The 12,326-nt window shown below is 42.9% G+C and overlaps 1 protein-coding gene across 4 annotated transcripts in view; it reads left to right on the forward strand.

The window, feature by feature from the left end:
- Window positions 1-11,812, forward strand: part of LOC119029651 (A-kinase anchor protein 2) — an 89,687-nt gene extending 77,875 nt beyond the window's left edge. For 2 of the 4 annotated variants that reach the window (XM_037116653.1, XM_037116656.1), the window contains exons 10-17: window positions 988-1,209; window positions 1,445-1,807; window positions 2,886-2,984; window positions 3,074-3,169; window positions 3,297-4,758; window positions 4,933-5,111; window positions 6,052-6,090; window positions 7,815-11,812. In XM_037116653.1, coding sequence (XP_036972548.1) covers window positions 988-1,209; window positions 1,445-1,807; window positions 2,886-2,984; window positions 3,074-3,169; window positions 3,297-4,758; window positions 4,933-5,111; window positions 6,052-6,090; window positions 7,815-7,949 — 2,595 coding nt within the window. In that variant the 3' untranslated portion in view covers window positions 7,950-11,812. The remainder of the gene's footprint in view (window positions 1-987; window positions 1,210-1,444; window positions 1,808-2,885; window positions 2,985-3,073; window positions 3,170-3,296; window positions 4,759-4,932; window positions 5,112-6,051; window positions 6,091-7,814) is intronic. The other 2 variants (XM_037116654.1, XM_037116655.1) reach the window with 2 other exon arrangements.
- The last annotated feature ends 514 nt before the right edge of the window (window positions 11,813-12,326 follow it).

Below are 12,326 nucleotides of genomic sequence, written 5' to 3' on the forward strand. Positions count from 1 at the left end.
GTCTACTACTGTTCGTCAGCATTAGAATGACATCACTGGATAAAACTGTTCCTCTTTTTATGAACTAAAGTCACCTGTGTTTTTTCATAATGCAATGTATTAAAAACAGTTGGTAGATTTCATTTAGAAGCCTTTGACACTTTATTATCAGTTATCATGCCAGTGTGTACAGGCTTTGTGACCAACTCAGCAGGGAAATTTAGGTTTCTGTGACCTATTCCCTCCTCTCATAACAACCACTGATGATGTGGCCTTGAGCCAGGCACAACACATCAGCAGAGCTGCTCTGTGAACGGCTGAGGATGGGAAGATATAAGGAGTGAATGTGCGTAACAGGGACAATGAGGGGCTATAAAACTTGAAATATATTTAAAGCTACAGAACCTGAAGTGTCTTTGGTGACTTGCCAGTGATTCAGACAAACTAAATGTTCAACAGATATTATGGTTAAGGTGTCAAGTGATGGTTAATAGAACCATCTGACTCAGGCCTTTAATGATGAGGAGAAAAAGACAGTTTTAATGGAAATGGGAAGCATTTCCCTTCATTCACAATTCTTTCTCCAAAACTACAAAATGGAATATCAACCATGCCACTTGCCAGTTTAACTGTAAAGAATAAATGCAAGACATGAAGTGACTGTATTGGAAATATATTTAGATTGTTCAGCATGCTGAACAAACAAAACTGTTATGTTTCTGGTCTGTCATAAAGCAGCAGCATTGGACTTGGTGCCCCCTAGTGTTGGAAACCAGTCAGCACAGACTCCTGCTGCTGCAGAGCTCGAACTCACTGTACTGCTGCAGTGCAGACAGACAGATTTAGTGTCTGTATTAGGTGTGTGTGTGTGTGTCTGTTTTCAGAGAGTCTGACAGGTTTTCTTCTAATTTCCACGTTGAGCAAACATTGTCTTGATCATGAGACAGTGTGCAGCCTCTCCGTGCAGCATCTCTGAACCTCGTGTCTTTTGTTTGTTTGTTGACGCAGAAATCGTGGCGGGCAGCCGAGGATGTCAGTGACACAGTACCAAGAGAGCGAGCCCTGAAGAGTGTCAGTTTCCAGGAATCGGTCAGCGTTATCACTGACAGGCCTGCAACCATGGAACTGGAGAGCCAGCAGATCCAACATGGCTGCCTCAGCAGCCCCAGTAACCGAGCCCACAATGCAGTTGGTGTGAAGGTGGAGACTCCTGACAACGAAGTGGTGCAGGTATGCAGGGTTGTCTGAGAAAGAGCTAGCTAAACTGTTTCTGTTTTTATTCTTCCTGTAATTTTCTCTGAAATAATGGGTTTTGAAATTCATTTTTTTTCTTTTCTTTCTGTTCTTGTTCTTTTAGCAATATGAGCATGTCATCTTATCTTCATATTATGTCTTTCTTTTAAGAATAGGAGGACTATGATGAACATTATAGTACAGTAGCTTTACAAATCTGCTGTGTCTACAGGAGATCCGCTACTTGGACCAGGTTTTAGACGCCGCCTCAGAAACACCCACCAATGGAACTTCTTCTCCGTCGGAGCACACCAGACCGATCAGCATCGACGGAAACTCTCCTTCTGTCTTCACGTCGCCCTCCTCTCCTGTCAGTCACCAGTCAATCATTGTAGAGGGGCAACGACAAACCACGTTCCTCCACCAGGAGGACCCGGCTGTGAAGACCAACGGACACGTGCAGGGAGAGGAGTCGGGACGCAGCGGGGCCAAGTTTGAGCTGAGAGCGTTTCAGGAGGAGAGACGACCGGCGAAACTCTTCACTCCTGGAGAGGAGCAGCAGGTCAGGGTGACGAGGAGGCGACCCACAGAGGAGGTAAATGACAGTTACATAATGTGTCAGCTGTAACAACAAAAACACACCAGCTCTGTTATTGTGACTCTAGGCTCAGCGTCTGTGTTGACAAAGTGATAGGTGCAAGAACAGATTCTATTCTGTTCATATTCTTGTCTAACTCCCACCTAATGAGTTAAATGTAAACCTCCCTAAACTAATGTTTACTTCAGTCACTTCCTTTAAAAGTCAGACAGTGATTCCTTTTGTCATGAAGTATAAACTGTTTGCTTTGTTGTGTTGGACAAGATGTGTACACCAGCTAAATGATGAGAAGATAAGCTTAAAAATGAAACACTGACATCCATCCAGAAGATTCATGACTACTGCTATTATTGATAGTGATAATACTGGTAAATCATTGAGCCCCTCACCCATAGCAGTGGTATTTGACACCCTGGGAATGAGACACAACAATCTTCCTTCATCATCGCTGACTCCCAGAAACATCTGGAAGACAGGAATAAAGATAACCAAATAATAGAATGAGAAAATAGAGGCAGGGGGAAGATACAGACACCACCACACACTGCTAGCAGGTCAAGTGACGATTGACAGAGGTTGTCTTTGTAAATATGTTTGTATATAAGTCTATTCATTGTTTTTTAGGAGAATCCTGCATAGTAGAAAAGAAAAAAAACATGATAGCAGAACTTTTTGAGGAGATCATCATGAAATCAAGAAATTACAGCCTAAAAGGGAGAAATGTTGAAACTGAAATAGTGCTGTCAGTTAACCTCAAGTAACACAAGCACACAAGGGCAGTTGTGGTCACTTTGAGCTAGAAATTCCTTAGAGAACAGCCGAGTCAGGCTGAAAATGATCCTTCTTTAGAGTGGCTAGGTAGAACATGGTTGGCTCGAGGGCAACACACCCTGCTTGGCAAGGTGATGGCACGTGTAAAGCCTGTCAGCAGGCCTCACACGGGCCTCATTGGACTGAAAGACTGATATACAGGGGCAAAGTGACTTCAGATGCTTAATATGCTAATGCTAATAGCAAAAATGTTGTGAATGCTCTTTTTGCATATTCATATTCGTTTCTTCTCCTTGTTTGTCAGGTTCAGGAGCTGGAGCGTGAGCGTCAGGAGCTCATCAAAGACCAGGCAGTGAAGAAAAATCCTGGGATTGCCCAGCGCTGGTGGAACCCTCCTCAGGAGGTAGCCTAACACTTAAACTTCATTTGGAAATTAAACTCTAGTGACTCCCAACAAACTGATCAAGTCGTTCTCTGGTTGGTTAATTCAAGGTTCCTTTGGAAGAACAGCTGGACACAGAGCAGCTCGAGTCTCTCAAGAAATACCAGGAGAGGAAACAGCAGAAACAGACCTATCCACACACACAGGTAACAGAAACACACACACACACACACACACACACACACAGGCTCTGTGCCATTTGAAACAATGCAGAAGGATGTTAAGTTCTCTCCTTACTCTTATTTTCCTCTAACTTTCTGCTTCTATTTGCAGCCCAAGGTGTCAGGTCCTCCCACCGTGGTGACCTTTGACCCGGAGCTAAACAGGAAGGTGGATATTGTGGAGGAACAGATCGACTTCTCGTCTGCCAGGAAGCAGTTTCTGCAGGGAGAGGCAACCAAGAGAGATGTAGCTCCTCACATATACTCTGCCAAACCCTTCTCGAAAACCGTAACCAGGGGCAGCCAGGGGAGCAGTGACCTTCCTGCAGAAACAGGAGATAGTCACGTCACCTGGTCTGATGAAGGTCTGGCAGGAGAATTTACTTGTGCACGAGCTGTTATGACAATCCTGCGTGAGGAGGAAGAAGCGAAGGGCCACTTCCATCCATCATTTCACCCAGAGGAGTCCGACTCAGGATTAGACGAGCTGTCTGTCCGCTCTCAGGACACCACTGTGTTTAGCTTGGATAATGTATCCGACAGCGGGGCTTCGCTGCCACCTACCCCGCTGCCACTCACCCCGGTGTCACCGCCCACCCCTCAGCCCACCACGCCAGTCAATGGACAGAGCAGCGGCGGTCCAACAGAAGATGAGCTGGAGTACCACGCAGGGGTACTCGTCCAAAATGCCATCCAGAATGCCCTGGCAGCTCAGAACGGAGATGAGTGGCAGCCGTCTGACTTGAATTCTTCACAGCTGAGCACCCCCGTGTCTCCATCCTCAGCTTCTACAAACAGCCCAGTGCCAGTTTCTTCCTCTCCCGTGTCTTCTGGTGGAGCTCCCAGTCTCCAATCACCTGTGTCCTCCAGTCCTGCTCCATCCAACCTGTCCCCTCCACCAGAGAGACGGTCAGAGGTGAGAGTCGTTTACCAAGAGAAGACATCAGAATCACAGCAGGCTCAGCAGCAGCAGCAGCCCTCCAGTCCAGCCCAACAACCACACCTCCAGACGCCTTCTCCACCTCCTCCTCAGCCAATCTCGCCACCACAGAGACCCAAAGATGGAGGCCCCAGGATCAAAATCCAGTCCTCTTACGCCAGAGCTCTCGCCTCCTCGGCCCCAGCCCCAGCTCCAGCTCCAGCTCCGGCTTCTGCCACAGCAGCTCCAGTTCCCAGGCCAACCCCAGTCTACCGTCCCCCTTCTCCTCCAAGCCCAGAGAAAACAGAGTTCAGCTACTTCAGCAAATACTCGGAGGCAGCCGAACTGCGCAGCACGGCGGCAACATCACGAGCCCCTGAGGCTGAGCCAGCCAGCGGCCCATTCCGCCTGCGCTCCAAGAAGCAGCGAACTCTGTCGATGATCGAGGAGGAGATCCGAGCTGCTCAGCAGAGGGAGGAGGAGCTGAAGAAGCAGAGGGAGACGCAGCCAGTTGTCGCCGTCCGCCCCAGCAATACCTCCAGCAGCGGTCATGGTCTCGTGAGGTCCGGGATGCGGCCAACCATTTCCCCAGCAGATAAGATGAAGAGCAACAGCCTGCCAGCCAGACTCACGCTGACAGCGAGGACAGCACCAGGTTAGTTTGTTCTGTAACTGTACTGCCTCTTAAGGTTGTTCCTGATTGGTTCTGGTATGTGACACCTGCTAAATCTAAATAGAATGCAGCCACCATTAATTAATATTATTAGCAGAACCTGTGCTAATCTAACAAATCCGTGTCTAACTCGATGTTTGGTTCTGTAATGTTCAGGGAAGATTGAAAAGGTTCGTCCTGCACAGCCCGTCTCACCCTCACCCTCAGAAGGAGCCCTGTCTGATGCCGGCAGCGAGGACTCTGGAGGATCACGGCCTAAAAACTTCATGCAGACACTGATGGAAGACTATGAAACACACAAGGTGAAGAGGAGGGAGAAGCTGGAGGACAACAGTGTAAGTATTTACACCTGAACAACCTGGGGTTATCAGAGAAAAGAAGACTTGTTTCCCCATCTATAAGCTCATTAAAAGCTAGCGATTTTAGATTCCTGCAACAATAAAACACAACAAATGCATTTTTTATGGATTTACTCAGTTAATACTTTACAAAGGTAAGATGAGCAGCAGTTGAAGAAAAAGATTAAAAAAGGGATAAAAGGATCTTTCTCGATCAAATAAAACACAACAGAGATTTTGTAGCATAAACATGAAAAAAGCCTCTCAGTAATTGCTCAGAGGTGAGCACAGCTTATCACACATAATTAAGCACTAGTTTGACTCTTGTGGTTCACTGCGATTTGTTAATGTCAACACGGTTGAACGCCTCCATCCATGGCCTGCGGGTATGAGCTAATAGTGTACAACACCAAAGGGAATTCCCCCGCCTGAAGCAAGAAACGAAAAAATGAAAGTTAGGCTCAGTAGCTAGGGGAATTCTATCCTGACTTCATCTTTTCTCATTTTTTTCTGTGTGAATACATCTTTTCAGGGCCAGACTACTTCTGGCAAAGTGTCAGTGTTCAGAATGAGGTCCCTCTTGAGAGGAAGCATTGCATTTTGGCAGACTAAACTGTCCTTAGAGGACTACAAAGAACAGTTACATTGTTCATAAAAAAAAGTTAACATACACACAAAACCCGCCCATACACTAGATTTAACATTAACATACTAGAAACGATACACTTGTTGGGCAACATTACATAACAACTACCGACAGATCATATACTATAGAAGTAACTATTACATTTAATTCATATTTATCTAATCATTCATTTTTCAAGATACTGAACTGAATGTGCAGCAGGGTTATTGTTGCTCTTGTTGTTGTTCATTCATGATGACATCACATATGTTGACTGTATGTACTGTTGCTTCTCTCCTGCTGGTCGGTCAGTATGCCCGTTTGTTGCTGGCTAACGAGGTAACCAACGAGGTACCTGTTCCCTCTGTTAACTACCTTTACTGACAGACCTGGGTCAGACTGACGTGGAAAATGAATACGTTACTGAATATAGTGGAAATGTTTCTGTCAAGGTTAAAGAGAGACTCACCAGTAGGGAAATTCTTTGTGTTTTTTGGATCTGTATTACTATTCATGGTGTTTGTTTGGATAATTAGGATGATTGAGAAGAGAATGTTTATATTAGATGTGTCACAAGAGTGGAAACTCCCACCAGCAATCACTTTCTCATTCTCCACTGAGTGTAGATGAGTAAGAAACACAAACTATGTCACTTCCATCAGTCCCCCACCTGTGAAACCGGTCCAGAAAACACAGACCGGGTGTATTATTTTTGTTAGAAACCCAAAACCTGATGGATTATGTGAAAGATTTTTTTATTATTATTTTTTTTAATATCTGGTCCCAGGTCTGCTTGTGGTCTCACTGCATTACTGTTCTGCTCTGTGGTGTTGGTGCTGCATGTGCTTGTCCATGGATTTGTTGTGACCTTTGACCTCCCACCCCAACCCCAAACCCTGCACAATGTCATGCACTTGAACCCTGTATGCGAAATATATCCTGTACAACATTGGTTACAAACAAAGAAAAAATCTCTACTACTTAAAGATAGTAGAGAAGAATTAATGGTCATGACATTTAAACATATCACAATGTTACTTAACATTTTGGATGGTCTACGTTTTATACATTTGTAAATGTTGGATATAAACCTCAGATGTTGACATTATTTTACCGGACAATGCAATGAATATATGGGGAAATATACAGTATAAAACTGTGTTCATTTTCATGTTTGGATTTTTCATCTTCTAGAAAATGTTTACATGCTTTAATGCTTGAAAAACACATTGCGTTTCTCATACTGTCCATTGCTGCAGCACCTCTATTCACCCTCCGTCTGAATGCTCTCTCACAACCTTATGGAAGTCCTGACAGCTTGTTTAAAAAAAACTGTTTCTGAGTACGGACTATGTGCATTTCTCTGTGGACAGAGAGCGTTGATAATCCTAAAATATTGCATTATAAATAAAAAGACTTGGAAATCAAATTTTCTACAATATGGGGCCATTAAAATATGAAGTTAACCAACAATTTTGGACATGAAAAGTAACAGTCTAAATGTTATACATACATGAAAGCTATGTGTTGTCTATCAGTGAGTCTTGCTCACTTGTGGTGGATATCTGTGTTATCATCATCGACTGGAGGTTGTAGTTACAACATCTTAGAAGCTTGAAGCTTGATCGGGCTCAGTGTAATCACCTCCAGCCTGAATTCCTGCTCACAAAGACGTCTTTCCTTTGTGTGAAGATGTACTCGAGTGTCTCTAAGTGTGTGTGTGTGTGTGAGACTGTGTGTGATGGCATGAGAGGTGTTTGGAGAATATGAAATATGGAACTAGTGTTCAAGCATGAACTTTCCCCTGAAATGGAGTGAAATTACTTTTTATTGTCAAATACTGCAGGTGCGCTTCATTTGGTGGACTATTGGGTTATTTGGTTGGTAGCCGTGAAAGCTCTACTGCGGGATGGTTCAATTAAGCGCTCCCCCAGTTTTTGACAAACACTGCATGCCATGTTGAAGTCACTGTGGTGTTTTTTGGGTTTTTTTGTTATGTAAAGCATGTTTTTTTTTTTTCAGGCTCTCTCTTGCATTGACTGCGTGCATCTGATTAACTGTTTTGTGACTGACAGGTTCTTGAGGCCACTCGTGTCACCAGGAGGAAAAGCGACATGGCACGGAAGTGGGAAGCCGGTATCTACGCCAACGAGGAAGGGGAGGAAGAAGAGGAGGAGGAAGAAGAGGAGGAGGAGGAAGAAGAGGAGTAAACAGCTCCTGAAGGAGACAGTTGCGGGACCGAGTGGAGAGGAGAAGGAAGCGAAGGATGAGGGAGAGGGAAAAGGAAACAGTATTTATTTTACTTATAGTATTCTGATGATCACACGACCCACTGGCTCGACCAATGGGGCTCATCGAGGAGAGGCATCAAGCTGTGGTGTTTGGACCTGAAGATTGAAGGCGCAGCAGCATGTTGAGTGACTGAGTATGTGAGAGACATTTGAAGTGTTGAGCTGAGTTTGGAGAAAGAAGAGACACTTTGAAAGGTTTCATTGGTGGTGTAGGAGTGCCGGTCAGAAGTGTACTTGGGATGAAAGGTTTTACTAGTTTGTAGACGCTGAATGACTTTAATATTCATAGGATTTTACATTTACCTGTAATTGTTTTTAAATTGAAATATGGGCTGAGATCTACAGATTTTATTTTGAAAGGTTGCCTGAGACTTATATGGTGATGGTTTTGGCAATGGGTGCTTGATAATAACCCCTGTCATCTTGAAAATGTGTGGGGGAAAAAGACAAGCAAGTTGTTCAAGAAAGGAGAAAAACAAGGCCTAATCACACACCCAGACATCCACTTTCACCTGGATTTGATGATGCTGCATGAATCCGGCTGCCATCTTTGAACCAAATGGGACTCAAAGCGTCACCCTCAGTTTTACCGTCTGCGTCCTGCAGTGCCACAGCACACCACAGCACAGATAACACACACATATAACGTGGCGGTTGGCGCTTTCGCAGTCCTTTCAAGCATCTGTATTAAATCTTAAGTGCCGACTCGGGGGTCAGCAACCTCGAACTTAGTGAATGCTAGCGAGGAAATGTGCAACATTAGCATTATGTTCTTCAACTTTGCCTTAGACCAGTCAGTAATTTGTCAGGATGCACGATATGTATGATGTATTTTATCTTCTCCTGTTTCAGTAGACCATAGAGAAAAATACACAGCCACATTAGATAGAAAGACTATAAAACACTTTTTTCTTCAGTGATTTCACGTCTATGAAGTGCTGTAAGTTCAATTAGGGGGAGTTTTAAACAACAAATTGGGAAAGAGGTCATATTTGCATCACTTCGGTCAGCGTGTATGTCCATTAAAGGGCTGGGTCGGGGGTTTTATATTCTATGAAATCACTTATTTTACCGTTTCTGGCTACATCGCTTTTGTTGACCTGTGCTTTCTGATGTAAGCAGTCGTTTTGGTGTATTATACTGAGGTAGGACTGTGTATTTGATATATGAACATGTATGTTGAGATTCCAGTGGGGCGACTGCTTTTCTTGTATCTATTATACCTTGCTAGCTGAGGATAAAGTTTTGATGAGAAATATTGAAAGAGCTTTTTATAGAAAAAAAAAACAAAAAAAACAAAAACATTGTTATACCAAAACAGAATGTTGTTATTTAGTCAGACTGCGCTCTCAAGTCTGTTTAAGAAGTATTGATTGTGTGCATGACATCGCACTCCTTCGCTGACCTGAAACAAGCACACAACAAGCAGGAAGGAGAAGGCAACTGACTATCAGTGGGACACAACAATACAAAAGCAGGCTGAACGTCTCTGATGAGTTGAGATTGTTGTGTTTTGTTTTTTTTAATATAGCGTTGACTTTGCAGGACGATGTTAATTTCTGTTTTGTAGGATGAACGAAAAAATAACCGCAATACAAGCCTCTATGAGTGTGGTGATACTGTGGATTGTCCAGGTGTAGCAAACAAAGTTCAGCTTTCAAAATAAAACAGTGAACGCTAAGGATCATCTGACATAACACTAATACCGATTATTAGTATTCAAAGAGACCGATAACTAATAATGGAAACCGATACACATTAGGTGTGCATACAGTCAGCGTTTAGAATAGAATCCTTAAGTACAATTTTGAGGTAATTGTACTTCTGCTTCCATTTGGCACTACTTTTTACTTCCCCTCCACAACATTTAGGAGGCAAATGTTGTACTCTTTACTCCACTACATTTATTTGAGCTAGTTACTAGTTATATGTGGCTACAGACAAACAGAGGCAGCCGCATCAGAGCCAAAGTAGTGCATTTTCAAATACATTTATCTTTTCAGTAATCAAACAAAAAATACAGATTCTGAAAATCAGAAAAATGCTAAATCCAGTGTTTCCCACACGTAGACTTTACTTGGGTGGGTCACCGAGGTATATGAACTTTGGTGACCCATTTAAGCATTTTATAGTTTTTTTTTTTTATCCGTCCAAGATCAATTAACTAGCCTTCTCTCTTCCCCTCCTGTCTATTGTCAACCACACATGCTTTGCAGAGAGAGGTGTTACTGCACATCCTTCTGTAAATGCAGTGATTGTAGGCTTACTTAATGCTCACCACAGGTACAGGTCTGAGGGAAACACTCATAGCAGATCCAATAGTCGGCCTTGGTAAAGACGTTGACACAAAATCATAAAGCAATCCCTGGAGCCTCCGGAACGGTCCTTGTACAATAATAGTAGAAATCTGTCAACAAACCGGACTTTTGAACCACTTTAGCTGAAAAGTAGCAAAATGACTCCTTCACTAGCTTATTTTATTGAAGCCTCTGAGATTATTTTTTCAGGAGGATGGTGAGAGAAGATTCCAGTTGTGATCACCACATCTGTTAGCGAGGCCTGTTCAAGTGTCCTTCAGCGAGGCACTGACCTTCACCGGCCGAACGCCTGATGTATAACAGTACACTGAGGTAAACTCGCACAACATATGACAAATAAAGTATTGACACATACTAACCCCTTGACAACAGCAACTTTCCTTTATATTTATTGGGACCATCCCATCCTGCGCGCATGACAAGTTTCTCTTCATAAAAATTCTCTGACTCTTATTTAATTACCTCTTGCGATGTGCTCTCTGAGGGAAAAATGCAGTGCCACTAACCTCACTAACCAGAAGTGAAAACCAAGGTCTCGTGCCTCTTGTCATGCGTCCGTTTCCCCCTGAAACAAAAAAGCCCGCACTGGTTCCTCAGAATCGTTCTTGTAATTGTTCTAATACACATGCAATAATATATAAAATGATGAAAGTATTTAAAGGACTAGTGTCCCTTTTTATGAGACGTTTTTTGTGGTGCAGCAGGGACAGTTAACTTAGTGTAGTTTGTCGTCCAGGGGTCGGGAACATGATCCAAGGTGTCAGACGGTATTGAAAGCACTTGCTTTACTGCTATGTTGATGCATCCTCGCGGTTTTAGAGGAATCAAGACATTGTTTTTCAGGATGAATGTCAGGTGCAGATCCTTTCTAATGAATGATAGTTTCACAGTGGCCTATTCTGGGTGCCACCTGAGTGTCCGCTGTGTCTCTCTGCGCTTCATCCACGGCATGATTCGAGTTTTAAGCAACACAAGCAGATGTAGCTGCAGCCTCATGTCGTAAAAACTCTCTTATTGTTACACAAAAACCCCAAGAACATTTTCAGTTCTCATTAAAGAAACGCTACAGAAATTGTGCACCCGCAGAGGAGATAAAACAGTGTGATTTATTATCATTATTATTATTATTATTATTATCATTATTACTATTATTATTATTATTATGCTTTTGTTGTTTGAATCCATGGTGCAGAGGTGATTTATTTATCATTTTTTGAAATGCTGGTAGCTTGTTTTTTCTTTCTGCCCGCAGAAGCTGCAGTGTGGGACTCGCACTGTCTGTGTGTGATGAAGCAATCCTATTATACAGTATACACAGTATAGCCTCTGTTCCTATGTTAACCACTTGTAATGCTCATACTCTGCTTACTGTTATTTTATAGCACATGTAAGGCTCACAGTTATACACCTACTATACATATTATGAATATTTTCTCATTAAAAACAAAACCTGTACACGCGGGACTGCTGAGTGCTTCATTTGTGTGTATTTCGACTGATACGGTGGTATTGTTTTTTTCAGCAGCTGACTCAGCACTACACAGTGGAGGCTGTATCTTCCTTTAATAGGGTCACGAGTGATTTAACAAAGATTTTTTAAAAATTATTTAACTGGTATCATCCCGTGTTCTCATCCCCTTCTCGCAGCCTGACATCCTCAGATCTTTTCTTTGGACTGACCTGCCTGAGGAGGTCATGGCTGCATCTTTTAAATCACTTTTGGAAACTAACATGTTCATTAAAATTACCTTTCAGTTATTGTATCTGCTTTATAAATGTGTGTTACACTCTTCGATGTGTATTGTTTTTATTCTGATCTTGTTTAATTAGCTCGGCGTTTTCTCTGTTACTTGACTGCGTAAGTGCTGTATAAATAAAGTTAGTTGTTATTATTATTACTTTCAAAACCTGCCGCCGGTCATCGGCTCAGGAATAATTATAAACTGCAGTAAACTTTATTGCAGGACAGTGCATGTGC

Source organism: Acanthopagrus latus, chromosome 12, assembly GCF_904848185.1.
Source record: "Acanthopagrus latus isolate v.2019 chromosome 12, fAcaLat1.1, whole genome shotgun sequence".
Classification (NCBI taxonomy): domain Eukaryota; kingdom Metazoa; phylum Chordata; class Actinopteri; order Spariformes; family Sparidae; genus Acanthopagrus; species Acanthopagrus latus.